This window comes from Cydia strobilella, chromosome 6 (genome assembly GCF_947568885.1).
Source record: "Cydia strobilella chromosome 6, ilCydStro3.1, whole genome shotgun sequence".
Classification (NCBI taxonomy): Eukaryota; Metazoa; Arthropoda; class Insecta; order Lepidoptera; family Tortricidae; genus Cydia; species Cydia strobilella.
Genome location: NC_086046.1, coordinates 7,778,227 through 7,794,855, shown reverse-complemented (window position 1 = coordinate 7,794,855; position 16,629 = coordinate 7,778,227). Strand labels below are relative to the sequence as shown.

At 36.9% G+C, this 16,629-nt stretch overlaps 1 protein-coding gene across 3 annotated transcripts in view; it reads right to left on the bottom strand.

Annotated features, from left to right (window-relative positions):
• Positions 1–16,629, bottom strand: part of LOC134742403 (plasma membrane ascorbate-dependent reductase CYBRD1) — a 104,245-nt gene that overhangs the window by 61,924 nt on the left and 25,692 nt on the right. For 2 of the 3 annotated variants that reach the window (XM_063675540.1, XM_063675539.1), the window contains exon 2: positions 13,956–14,292. In XM_063675540.1, the coding sequence (XP_063531610.1) occupies positions 13,956–14,113 (158 nt within the window). In that variant the 5' untranslated portion in view covers positions 14,114–14,292. Of the gene's footprint in view, positions 1–2,610; positions 2,832–13,955; positions 14,293–16,629 lie in introns of those variants that run through there. The other variant, XM_063675542.1, reaches the window with a different exon arrangement.

Genomic DNA, 16,629 nt, shown 5'->3' with positions numbered 1-16,629 from the left:
TTTATGGTACGGTACGGTACTGTCCGGTCCGGTCCCGTACGGTCCGGTCCGGTCCGGTCTCGTCTCGTCTCGTATCGTATCTTATCGTATCGTACATATTATTATTTATTTTTTCTGTTTATTCTGTGTAATTCGAAATACATTTTAACCTTTAATATGTTCTCACTACTGAGGTAAAAAATTATGTGTGCAACACGAGAGCAAAGTTATTTTACATCTCGTGTTTTTGAGTCCCTCGCTACGCTCAAGATTCTACATTAGAATCACTCGCTTCGCTCGTGATTCAATTATAGAATCTTTCGCTTTCTCGGGACTCAAAATAAACACTCGCAAGAAAAACCAACTTTCCTCTCTTGTTGCACAAATAACTATTTTTGTTAGGTAAGTTTTTTATATGTATATTATAGCCTTCATTGCTGGTAACTAAACTGCACGTCATTGTATATCAGTTTCCTCGCATCCTTCGTCAGAAGTTATTATATGGATAATGGTAGATAATTTTGACACGTAGCCGAATCGTTACTTTGGATGCTGACTGTACCTATACGTTAAAATTTGAAATAAAATACGGAAAAGTCTATTTTCATAATTATGATAACCAAACCCGACTCAAACTCAACACAGGATGATGTTTGACGGGCTACTATACTGAATGTATTATATAAGTGTGTATGTATTCATGAAATAAAACTATGAAAACGGATTATAAGTGAGTAACTATCGCGGTAACCGAAGACAATATTGTGTATGTATTATTTATTGTATTGGCCACTACATAGTAATTGGCCACTCTTAACAATAAGACTTTTTTTTCTTGTTTCTTACCGATTAGGAAAGGCCAATTACTTCTGTCTGTATGTCCGTCTGTCCGTCACCAGGCTGTATCTCTTGAACCGTGATAGCTAGACAGTTGAAATTTTTACAAATGATGTATTTCTGTTGCCACTATAACAAAAAATGCAAAAAACAGAATAAAGTAAATATTTAATTGGGGCTCCCATACAACGTGTTTTTTTTTTCGTTTTTTTACGTAATGGTACGGAACCCTTCGTGCGCGAGTCCGACACGTACTTGGCTGGTTTTTTATGCTACGAGTAAGTAACTAGACTAAGTAGCTTTTATCTGTAAGTAAGTAGGTAATTAATTATTATTATTATTATTTATTAAGGAGACAACACAGAAAACATACATGGGATGAACAAAGAACTTAAAATAGCATAAATGTCCTTAAATACAGATGCTTCCATAAACGTATCTCACGGGGAACATATATATGTATACTATGTATACTAATGTATTGATAAGTAACAAAATTAAGTGTGTAAATATTATATTTAATGAAAACGTCTATGAAATGAAAAAATAAAAACTGAATTTGATGTACATACCTTCGGAAAGGTACCTAATAATGTACCCATCCTGTCCCATCCATTATCGAGCACACGTCATTTTTAGGGTTCCGTACCCAAAGGGTAAAAACGGAACCCTATTACTAAGACTCCGCTGTCCGTCTGTACGTCTGTCACCAGGCTGTATCTCATGAACCGTGATATCTAGACAGTTGAAATTTTCACAGATGGTGTATTTCTATTGCCGCTATAACAACAAATACTAAAAACAGAATAAAATGAATATTTAAGGGGGGCTCCCATACAACAAACGTGATTTTTATGCCGTTTTTTGCGTAATGGTACGGAACCCTTCGTGCGCGAGTCCGACTCGCATTTGGCCGGTTTTTAATACAATGTCACGGCTTGTACCTGTCCACACACACATGTTTGTAAAACATGTAATTATGGCAGATAAGTGATAACGCACGTTTACCGCCGCCTCGTTTACATAAAGTACCTAAGGTGCGTAATCATGTACTTTCCGTTTTACGGACCGTCTGTCCATAATTTTATGTGTGTTATGGACACGTACCCCAATTACCATGAAGTTGATTACATACATTGTACCTACTATGTATGCACCGAAATGGATATAATTTTTCAGAAGTTTCCTTTTGTGTCAATCTTTTGTCACAACGGTAAATTTTAAATTATTACCATTTTTCGGGTTCCGTACCCAAAGGGTAAAAACGGGACCCTATTACTAAGACTCCGCTGTCCGTCTGTCCGTCTGTCACCAGGCTGTATCTCATGAACCGTGATAGCTAGACAGTTGAAATTTTCACAGATGGTGTATTTCTGTTTCCGCTATAACAACAAATACTAAAAACAGAATAAAATGAATATTTAAGGGGGGCTCCCATACAACAAACGTGATTTTTTTGCCGTTTTTTTTTATTATTAACGTTGTTTTTTTTTGACAAATGCCGTTTTATAACTGTAAATCAATAACGAAAATTTTAATTTAATAACACTTTTAAGATTAAATATAATCGATAAATATTTATTTGCTAAGCATCATATTCAGAGCAATTAAGCTTGGCAACACGACGTGGTTAATTAAAAGGACACAAGGGTAGTTAAAATCAACGGACGCACTTGTCTTAATTATAATATTCACTACGCTTAATTCCAGCAGTCCTAACAAGTGCAAACCGGTACCTATTACCAAAAGGAAAATTATACTATTAAAAATGGAAAAATGGATAATATAACATACGGTTGACTCTTTCCTCTCGCCATTTTTCCGAAGCACTCACAAAAATTAACACAGGCCAAAAATCACTGATCACCAATTCACCGTCGTTCGATTTTTAAATTCGAATTTTAAAAGTTTCGGCGGCAAGCTGTCACATGAGCATGTTCGCGGGGTCCGTGTCGCCTCTCTCCGAGATCTCGACTCGATCCGAACGACGCAGGCGCCCTACTTCGATACCATAACCAGTCGTTTGTGTGAGACTGAGACCACACGTTATCGTCTTCAATTGATAGAAAGAGATAACATGCATTGTACAAATAACTTGTTTTCAGTTTCAATAGTTATGAATGGCCAACTTCTTTACGCTAGTATTGTTAATTTGCCATTCTTTTGATAAAGTTAGTATTTGTTTGATTTAAAGTTTAAACGTATTTTGTGAGTCAGCGCAGACTTGCTTACTATAGTACACGTTACGCCACCTAGCGACCACTAACTGCAATGTTTCACTCGCTGCCTCGCTGTTGTTTATAAATAAACTTGTTATGTTATGACCAGTGTTGCCAGATCGTCCCAAATAGGACGATTTTTCCGTCCTTTTTAATGCCACACCGTCCCTTTGTCGTCCCTTCGGAACTACCGTCCCTTTTGGGCATCGAGCGTCCAGTATAAAAAAAAATTGAAAATCTTTACCGAAATACCGTCCATCGACGGTACATATCAAGTACCTAAGTAGCATGTGCCTATGTATTTGTCTATACATCGATAATTTGCCTGTTTTGAAGAAGCCTGATGTACTAACAACGCACTAACATTGATAGTTTTGACCATTTGCATTGATCGCAGGTACACAAATTATGATAAAAATATTCCAACTTTGTTTTCGTCCCATTGTGATAAAAACCGTCCCTTTTTAGATTACACATCGTCCGAAACTGGGGATACGGGCTGGTAACACTGGTTATGACCATTCGTTAGTTTGCAATGAAAAGTATAGATGGAAGCACTGTAACACCATAATCAAAGATAGATATAACTCCGTAATAGATGGATACAGTCTAAGGAAAAAACGTGCCTCGAAAATCAAGAAAATTTGATTCTCGGTCAGAGGGCGCTACTAGCTTTGGCCTACTGGTCTACTTTGGTCAAAGAACATGGGTCAAAATCATAAAAATAATGAATGCAAATAAAAAAAATCGTTTATCCATATTTAAATACATTTTCCATATTTAAATACATTTTGTCGAGTTTTTATAAATCTTAATTTTTAGTTTTAAAATGTGTCGATAGATGGCAGTGAATTTACTGTGGTTACAAAATTTACTATGTCAGTACCGCTCTATCTTATTATATCCTCATTGATTATGGCAATGAGGATATAACAAGCCTAACCTTCCATAGTTATTCCGTTCCATGCAGACAACTTATTAAGAACGGTTTTTCAATCTTCAATATTAAAAAATAAACGGGTTATAATGATGAAAAGGTAAGTAAAATAAAATATGAAATATGTATATTTTTCGTATTCTTACATTAACAGTAGGTTTTTATGTTGGTTACGACGTTTAAAGGAATCCGCTTTAGAGCGTTTTCAGTGTCCGATCCGATATTGGATGTCTGTGTGTGTTTCTCTGTATTTATGTACCTATGCATTTAGTAAATCATTATTACTAAAAAACAATAAATAACGCAAAAGAGGCGGACTTAATGCTAATGGCACTCTCCTGCAGCAATTTTTGTTATAGGCGCCTTCCGACATCCGATATCGGAAAGGCGCTTCCGACAAATACAGCTGTCGGACCGATAATATTTGTATGTGTGCGTATGTGTAGGCATAATGCTTGATGTGGTGTGCATGACCGCTAAAGACGGCGCCAGGGCGCGCCCCGCGGTCCGCGACCTGACTACGCGGATGTAGGATCCTACATCCGATATCGGATCAGACAACGTGATAACCAGGCATCGTAAACTGCGAGCGAAATCCATTAAAATGACGTATGACATTATGACAACCTGGAGGGCTATGATGCTTTGTCACCATTTCATTTATAATTGTATAAGTGAAAAGACGGCATATCTGATAAGTGATATAATTGGATATAAAGTCGCGAGGATAACGTATAAGTGACAAATGATAGCGATGAGGTTTTGAAAAATCAATTTTAAAGTCGATAACTTAAGGTGTATTTTAAAGAATAGATTGTTAAATCACATTCTACCACTTATCTATGTACAAATGACATAGACAGTTATAAATTATCCATGGTTTGAGCTTTTGAAAAATCAATTCTAAACAAGTTTAATTAAAGTGTATTTTAATGAATATTTGGCTAAATGACGTCCTATCACTTATCCATGTACATGTGATATTGATAGTTAAAAATTATCCATGGTGTAAGCTTTTGAAAAATAAACTCTAATTGAGTTTATTTAAGGCGTTTATTAAAGTAAAACTTTTATACCGTCGCCTCAAATTTAACCGTCTTTAGCATGTCGCATTACAGCAGTAGTAAAATTCTATTTTAATCATATATATGTAAAAATGTTCTTTTAAAATGGAAATATGCAATGTAAGAATTTTGTGGTACGGTTTGAAATTGTGTTACGATTACGACCCTATCGAATTCATTGTTTACCGATGTCCCCGAAGGCGCCTGTAAAAACTAGGCCTACCCATTGGAGTGCCGGCTTTCGCCTGCCCTTTAGCCCCTTTCGTTTCGACGCCCTGTCTGAGGCCTAGCGCTCCGGCTCCGACCAAGTCCCCGCTGCCGCCGCTAGATGCGACGGTGCACCGTGCACACATCGAGAGTGTATCGACTCTGCAGTATCGTGCCAGACGTTAATTGTGAATTGTTTAGTTATACATAATTATATACTGTGGTTTGTGTTTGTTATTTGATATAAGTTTCTCATTTACTATGTTACTATTTCATGGTGTTAGATGCAATGAGTTCTCTGTCTGAGTCGTCGTGCCCCTTACTGTCTTGACTCGTCGCGAGTGTTCACGTCCCGAGGTCTTAAGTCGCATATTACTCGTTAACACAAAGATGTTCCCCGCCTCATGCCTCCGCAACTCGCCGGCGAGGCCTCTGTTCGCTTTAATATCACACCACCATCACCAGCTCCAGCTTCACAAACATATAGCTGTAGCCTGGACCAACTTGTTTCATTAAGGGTCAGTGCGAGATTTTCGCCACATTCCAAAAGGGGCGAGGAGTATCGCCGCTAGTAACTGATGTAGTATCATTGATAATTGCATTACAATTAATGGATTGAACGAATGGTTCGCCCTCCTATCTTTTTCCTACAGAGCCCTACGAACGCCTGTATCAGAAGAAGCAGAATTTCTTACCGCCATGCCATTTTAAATGCGTCTATCTTTCTCAAACATGCATGAATTAGGTATTTTATTTAGTAACTAGCTTTTCCATGTGACTCTGATCCTATTAGCAGATGCTTTTAGGGGTAAACGCTATCCTATATGTTAATCTTATGAATGATACTTTTTGTTCCGCCATGTAAACAGTAATCTTCATGTAAGAGTCCCGGGCAAGCTCGGCCGAATTTCACCTTCCCATACAAACGGAGTTTCGTTCTCATTTTAAAACTACGTGTTGGATTTTAATGAAACCTTGCATATACGATAACATGAGGTATATCTAGGTCTGTAATTAGTTTATATAGCTCTCGTAAACGTAAACGAAATAGAGCAAAAACAAGTTTTCTATAAAAACTTATATTCGCTGTATTTTTTTTACTATGGTATCTGAAGCTACATAAACTAATTATAGCCGGGCTAGCACATGTTTGGCGCGAGAGTATTTCGTCACGACATAGACTACCCGACCCCCTTTAATTCATACAGAAAGACGGGTAGTCTATCTCGCGGCGAGATACTGTCGCGTCAATCATTAGGTAAGGGAAATTAGCTAAAATTACGGCATAATTAATGGAAGACTTTTTTAAATTGGGATATGTACGTTATGGACCGAGGTTATTTTTCATCAACCCTCCCCATCCCTCCCCCCTCTGCGTCACCCCCCCCCCACCCCCCCACCCCCCCGCAATGGGCCTGAAACCCGGGTTTTCTCAATTTTTAAGGAAACCGTTCAAGATACAGAAAAAGTGTGTAGGAACGAAGTGATCCTTAATAAATTTGCTATTAATCTCTTATACACACTACAGTGCTATCACTTATAGTTTTTGTGCAATCTGTCACCAAAGATGCAAATTTTTTAGCATTAAACGTTTTTTTCTTTTTTAAGATAACTTTTCTCAAAAAATTCTCACGATATCGCCCAATTTTGGTTTTATTTAAGTAAATAGTTAATATGTTCTTTAAAACTAAGTATTACTTATTATTAAACTCCTTCATTTGACGATTTTATGCCATTTTGAAAATACATCCTCGTCAAACATATTCAAAGTCAGCGAATATCCTTATTAACCACTTGTCTGTATGAAACGGACCCTAACCGAAATTCATAGCTAAAGCACAACCCGAGGGTGAACCCACGATTTTCGACCACCACATTTACATATGAAAAGTAATGAGCGAAAGAGATATAGATAGTTGGATTTTGCTGTTAGGACACTTTACGAATGGGAAACGTAAACATTTCAAAAGCTCCCTACGTGTGTCCAATGTATATGGTTCCTTGGTTACTTTTTAGGTTTCCGTACCCAAAGTGTAAAAACGGGACTCTATTGCTAAGACTCTACTGTCCGTCTGTCTGTCACCAGGCTGTATGTCATAAACCGTGATGACAACACGTGCGCTTGTTTTTTAAGAAATTCAGCACCTGAATAGATATTCAGGTCAATTTGGTATAAATTCAGATATTCTTTGTCAAATAAACTGGTCGGAATGTTTATCCTACCTATTCATAAACTTTGTCTTAAACTGAAACTGAAAAGTCCAGACTCAAGGTTTGTCAGAGAGCAATGGAACGCAGCATGCTGGATGTTCGTAGAACCGACCAACCGAGCATATTACATATAAACACCGCACTGCGATCCAAAACCGGTATTGTGGATGTGGGCATGAAGGTCGCAAAGCTATAAGTGGGCTAAATGGGGCTGGGCAGGGCACGTTGGCCGAATTAACGAACTAGCCACATACTGGATCCCACAGGATGGACCTCGGAGCAGAGAAAGACCAAAATAGAGATGGCAGGACACTTATTTAGAAAAGAAGTGGGAGTGTACATTGGACAATTTGGATAGGACTAAATAGCGGTGAGAGGGAAGGCCTTTGCCGAGCAGTGGAACACTCTTATATGTATATGTCATCATCATAACTCTTAAGAGCCTGATGGCTCTTGTCGGTGGAGTAACCGCCACGCCACTCCGTTCTTCTTTCTGCCACTGTTTTGAGCTCCTGATACGTCACTACGTTGATTTTCTCTTTGGCTTGGTCCAAAAACGCACGTCTCGATCTTCCTCTGCCTCTCCTTTTTTCTATTCTTCCTTCTATTATATATGTATAGGCTAGTAAAAAAACACACAAAATAGGTGACATAGACAATATCTAAATTAATTCCGTGACCATAAGAGGTTCAAGTGCTGAATATCTGAAAAAAAGGCATAGAGCATGTCGGGCCATGCTCATTGTAGGGCTCCGTAGTTACCCGTCCGTCACAATAGGCTGCCTTGAATGGAACCTATTAGTAAGTAACAACATAACATAACAGGCAAAAGGGAGTAGGTGCATACCTTCGCAACGCTTTGTACATAGGTACGTCTTTTTACTAAGAAGGGAAGTTTTAGCGATAAGTCAAAAACGACTTTTCATTGAATGTCTTTCTACAGCTCTACATTCACGTTTTTTTTTTTTGTTTTGAACCCATGGTTCAAATGATAGACTTTGTACGACATATAATTTGATGTTTACCAGTCGCTTTTCGGTGAAGGAAAACATCGTGAGGAAACCGGACTGATCCTAACAATGCCTAGTTCCCCCTCTGGGTTGGAAGGTCATCAAATGAAAGAGCTCATTGTGAGAATCTCAAATATATATTTTTTATAATTTTAGGATAAACAATTTAGAAGTTATTCAAGAAAATAGACAAAAAATTACCATTCCCCCCCTTTATCTCCGATACTACTGGGTCTTAAATTTAAAAAAAAACACACAAAACAGATCTTTACATATAGATTACAGAAAAACCTACTAAAAATGTGCAGTCAAGCGTGAATTGGGCTTAATTACTTAGTTTTTGATCCTACCCCTACGGGTTTTTTAAAGACATTTCACTCACGTTTCACATAAAAAATACATTGCTTAAATTGTTAAATTGTGTAATGTACGGAACCCTAGGAACGCGAGTCCGACTCGCACTTGGCCGGTTTTTTTTATTCCCCATCGTAAATTTGAATGGTTTATGGTGGGCTACTCGACCAATCATATTGTCGCATTGCGTATGTTCTATCCCTCACGGGCGCACGCGGTAGGCCACTTCTATTATAGTTCGATAACTTTTATTATTCGATGACAATACAGCCCATGAGAAAAATCTAAGATCATCAGTATTTTTGTTAAAATGTTTTCAATCCTCGATTTATCGCAGGAAATGTCAGAAACTGTTTAAAAACCTCATATCATTTTTTTCGATTGATTTATATTTTATATATCCATGCCAAATTTCAGCTTTCTAGCACTAACGATCACGGAGCAAAGCCTCGGACAGACAGACAGACGAACGGACATGGCGAAACTATAAGGGTTCCTAGTTGACTACGGAACCCTAGAAAAGAAAAATCCTAATTCCCAACGATAGGCTAGCAAGCATGTAGACATCTCGGAAACCCCAGTATTTATAACGTGACCGTGAGATTCGTAACAACCTATGCGTAATCGGAGAGCTTACTTATACCGATTTCTTTAGCCATTGACTCGCGTATACACAATACTTGGTTGTATGAAGTAACATTGAGAAGGTTGCATATACCTACCTAATTTTTCAAGCCCATTATTTATTCATAATTTATTATTGATATAAAGTACATATTAATTACTTTCATCAGCTTTATGCATACTTATCTTATGAACTTCATTTTTAAGTTCCACATTTATTTATATTAATACAAAAAAATATCAAAAAATTTATTAGCTATATGTGTATTTATTTATATAACAAATATTAAAAAGTATACAGAAATTTACAAACTTAAAACCTACATCTAAAAATTATGGATACTATATACTAGGGTCGACTCGACAGGTACCCGGGTAAACCTCTGGCGATGGATTGCCGGGACCGCTCGTCTCCTGGGAAGAGATATCCATTTGTCCTTAAGTCTGTAAACAACCCACCACTTTTATGATTTGGTACCTTAGCTACACGTAGCTAATATTGAATAATACTTCCATAAATATGGAAGTACAAGCTTCGAAGAGTCCTAAAGAAGTTGCATTTAATAACAAAAGTTAGGTACATATGAATATGAATATGCATTGAAATATTTAGAAACACTTCAAATTACTTTTAATTTTCAAAAATACACATTCAAGCCTTATTTCTATTTCATAGTCCTCAAAATTCTACGTAAGTATGTATTAGGAAAAATGTATAAATATAATGTTACTGACTATGTATGTGATTACGCCGTATAAAAGGAACATCATTATAGTTCTCATCACCTGCGTCAGTGGTGTTCAGTACCAAAATGGACATACCTTCTATTCACCGCAGTCACAAATTGATCTAGGGACTTGCTGACGGTAGATTGAGCAATGGACAAGCCATGGTCTTGTCCAGTTCCCCTTTGGTAACTACCGTCAGTTAATAGGTGCAGTGATGTTAGAACCTAAAATAAAGAGTTGTAAGTTGGTATGTCATTATTAAACAAGTATTAAGATCAAGGTGGTGGTAAAGGTGACAAGAAAGATTTGAGGAATAGTGCAACATTATATCTTTACTTTAAGATGTGCCGGCAATCAATCGCCATGTTGAGGTTTGAGGTCGGCGTCGAGTTCGCCACACAAATAGAGTGCCAATTTTTTGCGCACTCTATAGGTATATATGTGACGAAACTCCTTGTTAGGCATATCGGTTGCATGCATCCCTTATGGCCCGTCGTTGCAGTTTTCTTTCCTCTTTTTTTAATAGCAGCAGCTGCCAAGAAGAAATGGTGTCTTGCCATCCCTACAAAGAATGTATTGATAATATTATATGTAAATAAATGGAATCCAAATTGTATATATTATAGTGAAAAAAAAAACAGATACTTACTGATATTTAACTCCAAAAACTGGTATATTTCACAATTTATATTCCACAAGTCTTTTTCGCTAATCTTAGCAGAACAAACGAAAGATGAACTATCCTCACAAAAAGACCTTAAACCAAACTTCACGGTAGAATATGATGGAACTTGCATTAATTCTAACTTAAGATCACATCAATGTACCATATTCTGACAAATAAATACTTTTAATTACATTTCATTTCATTTCAAATCCCCTTCTAGTATTCAAGTCTATGTGTTTCCACTTATCGTGCCCAGTGAGCACTACGATAAATTAATCAAAGGCTAGCCGTCAAAAATCGACTATATATCTATTTATCCAACAATCGTAGCCATTTACCGGCTATTGCTGTCAAAGTGGACAAAAGTGTATAAAAATGTATAAATCTGGACAAGTGTCATATATATCATTTAACTTATCCACTTATCATCAAATTTTAAGGTGGAAATGTGGACAAATGACATATTATCCAACGACCATGTTATGCAGTATATCATTTAACGGCTATCGTTGTCAAAAGTGGATAAGACGTCAAAACTGGATAAAATGTCAGTTTTATCATCATTTATACAGCTATATCATTTATACAGTCGAGCATCATAGCCCGGCTGTTAGTTAGTACTTCAATGGATTTCGCTCGCAGTTTACGATGCCTGGTTATCACGTTGTCTGATCCGATATCGGATGGAGGATCCTACATCCGCGTAGTCAGGCCGCGGGGCGCGTGATAACGCTCTTAGGACCTATTAATTAAAAATATCCTTGCTATTTTTTTGACGTACTACTGTCTACTACTGAATGTATTATCTTCTTGTTCCTCGCGTTATCCCGGCATTTTGTCACGGCTCATGGGAGCCTGGGGTCAGCTTGATAACAAATCCCAAGAATTGACGTAGGCACTAGTTTTTACGAAAGCGACTGCCATTTGACCTTTCAACCCAGAGGGCAACTAGGACTTATTGGGATTCGTCCTGTTTCCTCACGATGTCTTACTTCACCGAAAAGCAGCTGGTAAATATCAAGTTCCGAAAAACTCATTGCTACGAGCTGCGGTTCGAACCCGCGACCTCCGGATTGAAAGCCGCACGCTCTTACCGCTAAGCCACCAGTGGTTCGCTATGCCACCAGCGCTAAAACTTATACTTATGGTAATACTTATACTTATGGTAATATCTGGGATGCGCGTTTTCCCAGAGATAAGACCTAGCTAGATCGATTTTTCGCCCCCGAAAACCCCCATATATCAAATTTCATCGAAATCGTTAGAGCCATTTCCGAGATCCCCGAAATATATAAATATAGATACAAGAATTGCTCGTTTAAAGGTATAAGATGTATTATTTTTTATTGTGGAAAGTACATTAGAATTAGATGTTTGGGACCCTCATCACTGTCACGTGTGTATTGGGTATTAAAAGAAATTGGACGAAGCTGAGAAAAATCTGTCAGGTGGATCAAAGGTATGCACAAATTGATATGGAATATGGATATGGGATATGATATTGAAGTACTGCGAGTTTCCTGGGTACAGATAAATTATTTCTTGTTTGTGATTGACAGACGGTATTTATAGTTTTTTTATCTGAACACAAACAAAATGCTTAAAGCCGATATCTAAAACTCTTTCCCGGCATCTGGTTAGTAGTAAATATTAGAAATTCAAATGCCTAATTAAAATGTGGTACCGCGTAAATTTCAAACCTGACATAGGTATGTAACCAAGGGGATGTAGAATACACCACATTATTCTATTCTCTTACTATCAACGTATCAACGTCACCACGAATATAGAAGTAGAATGGTTTAAGACGAAAAAGAAATAGAATCTCAGCTGTGATCCCAGGAGGAAATAACTGTGTCAAGTTTTCGTACAATACAATTTCTGGAGGGTAATGTTATTTTTTTAAATAGAGTAATTTATTGGTAAGTGAAGTCCTTGCACAAGTTTACACCATTATCTTCAATGCTAAAAAGTAAAATATCCAACAAAGTCCTATTTATTGTTTATAACAATTATAACCAATTGTTTATAACCACGTCAAATGTATTTTACGAGTAAATTCAGTGAAATTCATTGTACGCGATATATTTAATCCATTTAAGTAGTTTTATTTCTTGAGTAACTATAGCGATGATCGAAGACAATAGTAAGTTTATTATAAACATTTATTTTCTGTAAAGCGGTGTCTAAACCTAAATCACTAGTAAGTAACTTTACGATTCCTAGAATAGGGAACCACAACGCGCGATGAAAACTTCATCAAATATGCAAGAGTTCATTCACAGAGAAGAGTTCACGAACTTTGTATACATACGTTAATATATGCATAGATATTATACCATGTATATATAAAATATGACCGTATTAAATTTTATTATACTCTGAATATTCTGGGAATACTAATTAATAAAACATTATCTTCAGAATAATTATCAATCATCAAATCATATGGCAATAAGTTTCGTAGAACTTTCTGCGTAGCTGATATTGGTCACTATCTTATTTAGTGTGTTTGTTAATTATGCGCAGATATATAGTATTATAACACAAGCTATATAAATAATTTCCAAACATGGCTAATTTAAGTTAATTAACGCTTGGACTACCTCCTTAATGTTGGAGAGTAATAAGTAGTAGCTGTTGTTAATGTTGAAGACCTAAATTAACATCAATGTTATAGGCACGTAAAATCGGTACCTTGCTGCGTTAAATAGGTGCTTTTGCGTAGTTTAACGATCGTCGTAACCATAGTTCATTACATTATTCGTTGACGTTAACTACCTGTTACAACACCTAGGTACTCATACGTAGGTAAAATTTTAATACACGCAAGGTAAATTTACTGTTGTTGAAGCATTGTTTTTTTATATTCCGAAAAATTTTAGCAACAAGATAATTACAGAGGAGGAGGACACTGAATAACCTAATAAGATAAAAATCGCACAATCGTACAAGGTATCGTGATAACCTCATCATGTCAGTCCGTAAACGTAAACGTCAGTATACTACGACGAATACAGTTAAAGTTGTTTGATTTAGCTATTTATGGGCAGCTTGTTGACCTAGAGCACTATTTAAAAGTTTATTGCATACTTAATATCATTATGAGATACTCACAGTTTAAGCTTCTTTCCGTCCGTCTGCCCCGAGATCGTAGCAGGGGGCGGCGGTAGATCGTCCATCGGAACCTCTTCGTTCGGCGGCGACGGCGGAGACTTGTCGAACTCGGCGATCGGCGCTAGCTCTGGCATCGGTGACACCGAGTTGCTGTCCATCGCCGACAACTTAATAGGAGACACTTTGGCAACTTTTGATAACCGTTTACAGCCCCCGGAACACCGGAGGAACACACAAGATCGCGAGAGTCACAACACAGAACACAATCTTCGGATCCGATCCAAGTTTTCCAATAAGCCGACAAATTTCTGGGTTAGCTCCGGACAAAACTCGGGACCTGCAAGCGATTAAACTTTTGTTTATTACTTCTTATAACAGTCTGTTCCGAGCTCTGAGTGAATTTGAGTTATTTATCGCAGTTGTTTCCAGACTTTACGACATCAATTTTTGGTAATTTAAACTTATTTACTTACTCTATTTATTATTAAAATGGGGCTAGGTTATTACTTAAAATAACGTTGTTAGTGTAGCGAATGTTTGTCTGGTCGGAAGCGCGGAAGGCCAATGTCCTGCACCCTACCATTACGCTTCCTATCCGCTTGACATGACACACGGAAGGGTCCGACGGACCCAAATAACTAAACACGAATCACCACCGTCGGTCACGCGGCGTGAAATAAAAATAACCCTAATATACCTACACCGTGCTTTTGCTGAATTTTATTTACTTTGTCATATCGCTGTTAGTAAATAATTGGATATTGTATAAAAGGACTTAAACAATTAAGTGCGTAACCAAATAGTTTGATAGCCGATTGACTATAATATAAGATATGAACTGAATGTTAAAATCTAGGGTTGGTTGCATCAAAAAATTACCTAAGGACAGAGATTTTTAGAAAAATCGACTCAACTTTTAGTTGTGTTTTTATTTCCTAACTTTTTATTAAAGATACCGAAATTTTACAAAAAAAAAAATAGGTCACCACCATCATTAACATTTATTTATTATTCTGACTCGTATGAATAATCATTGAAAGAAGATTGTCACTGACTTATTTAATTTAGAGTTGAGTAAAGAACCTGATAACAGTTGATTTAAATTAGACTTAACGACTTCGGAAACAATTTGATAAGAGTCGATCGATTGCGGTGAATGTAACTCAATATAACAATAAAGCGGGGCTTATCTGATTTAATTGATCACTCAATGAAGAAGCGTAGGCGTTGAGGTGATCACTGTAATTTATGAGGGTCTTTTTGACAAGTGTGAATGATGTACTCAATTAAAAAAATATGCTTTCGTTTTGCGATCACAATATACCGAAGTATTTTCTTTATTAAGTATTAAGTATTCGAAACCATTATTTAATTTCATTTTACAGAAATCATAATTGTTTACAACAAACTCTAACCTAACATGTTTTCACGGCCAATGGCTTTTGGAATGGACTTGTTGGAGCTGCTTTCGTACTTATGAAGTTTTCATATGATAAGCTTCAACGTTAGGCACTTAAAAGGCACGAAAATTTGTAGTTCTGATAATAATATTTATAAATTTATTAAATATTTAGAATTGATCTGAACACTTTATAATGATTTTGTAGAAAATTTTCCAGTTAAGTGTAGCAAGTACAAGTACGCGGTTTCAAATGTACGAGACGATTCAAACTAACAGCATTAATTAGGTAGGGTAAACCTTGCTTCGGCTCATATGTATTCCAAGCTGCAATCGCCCTTGTACACGAGGTTGATAAGGAAGCATATTATGTTACTGACATGGTATGACAGTTGTATCCTTTCAAATAGGATGGTCGACGTCAGGTTTATTCAAATTTTGCACGCGCGTGGCGTGCAACCGACACCAAATTACAGGGTTCTCTTTTTCGTTCATCTGCCGGTAAATCTGCATTGTTAGTCGCTGTCTAGACCAAAGGGCCTAGCCAAGATGCAAATCGTTTGCGCCGTAGCGTATGTCTTTCTATCTCTCTTCCATATAAGGTAGACATTAGTTTCGTTCGCTATGGCGCAAATGATGGGCATCTTGGCTAGGCCCCCAGGTAGGTAGACTTATTGGTCTAGATCATGATAAATACAAACAGCAGCTCTGTTCTATAAATAGCTATTAAATGCCGCTAATGTGATTTTTATTCTCGATCAAAAAAATATGTTCACTCACTGTAATAGTGGAAAAGGAACAGGTTTTTTTGTTTTTTCCACCGCTCAATGAGTGCATGGGTTTTTATTTAGTTGCATGTGATTTAGCATTTGTAATTATAGTACATATGCAAATGTATTTATAGTTCATAGAAAAAAAAAACATAATTTACAACATCCGTAGTAGCATTTAGGTACATAGGTATAAACAGATCTATACCTTTTAGATATTTTTGCCGAGCTACGCCGTTTGCTCTATACCTACCCTACCGTTATTTTAAGCCGCCATTGAAGTAAGGACACCCCTTGCTACTCGTATAAACCAGCAGGAATTACCGCTGCTGTAAAAGTCAATGTGTGACCTTTTACCACTTTTACTCCTTTAGTGAAAGTAGCCTTACTGACTTGTGGAAGATTATTTAGGTAGATTCTTATGTTATGACTCTATTTGAGGAATATTTTAATTGACATCCAACAAATAATTGAATGTATCTAACAAAACTAGTTAATATTGTAA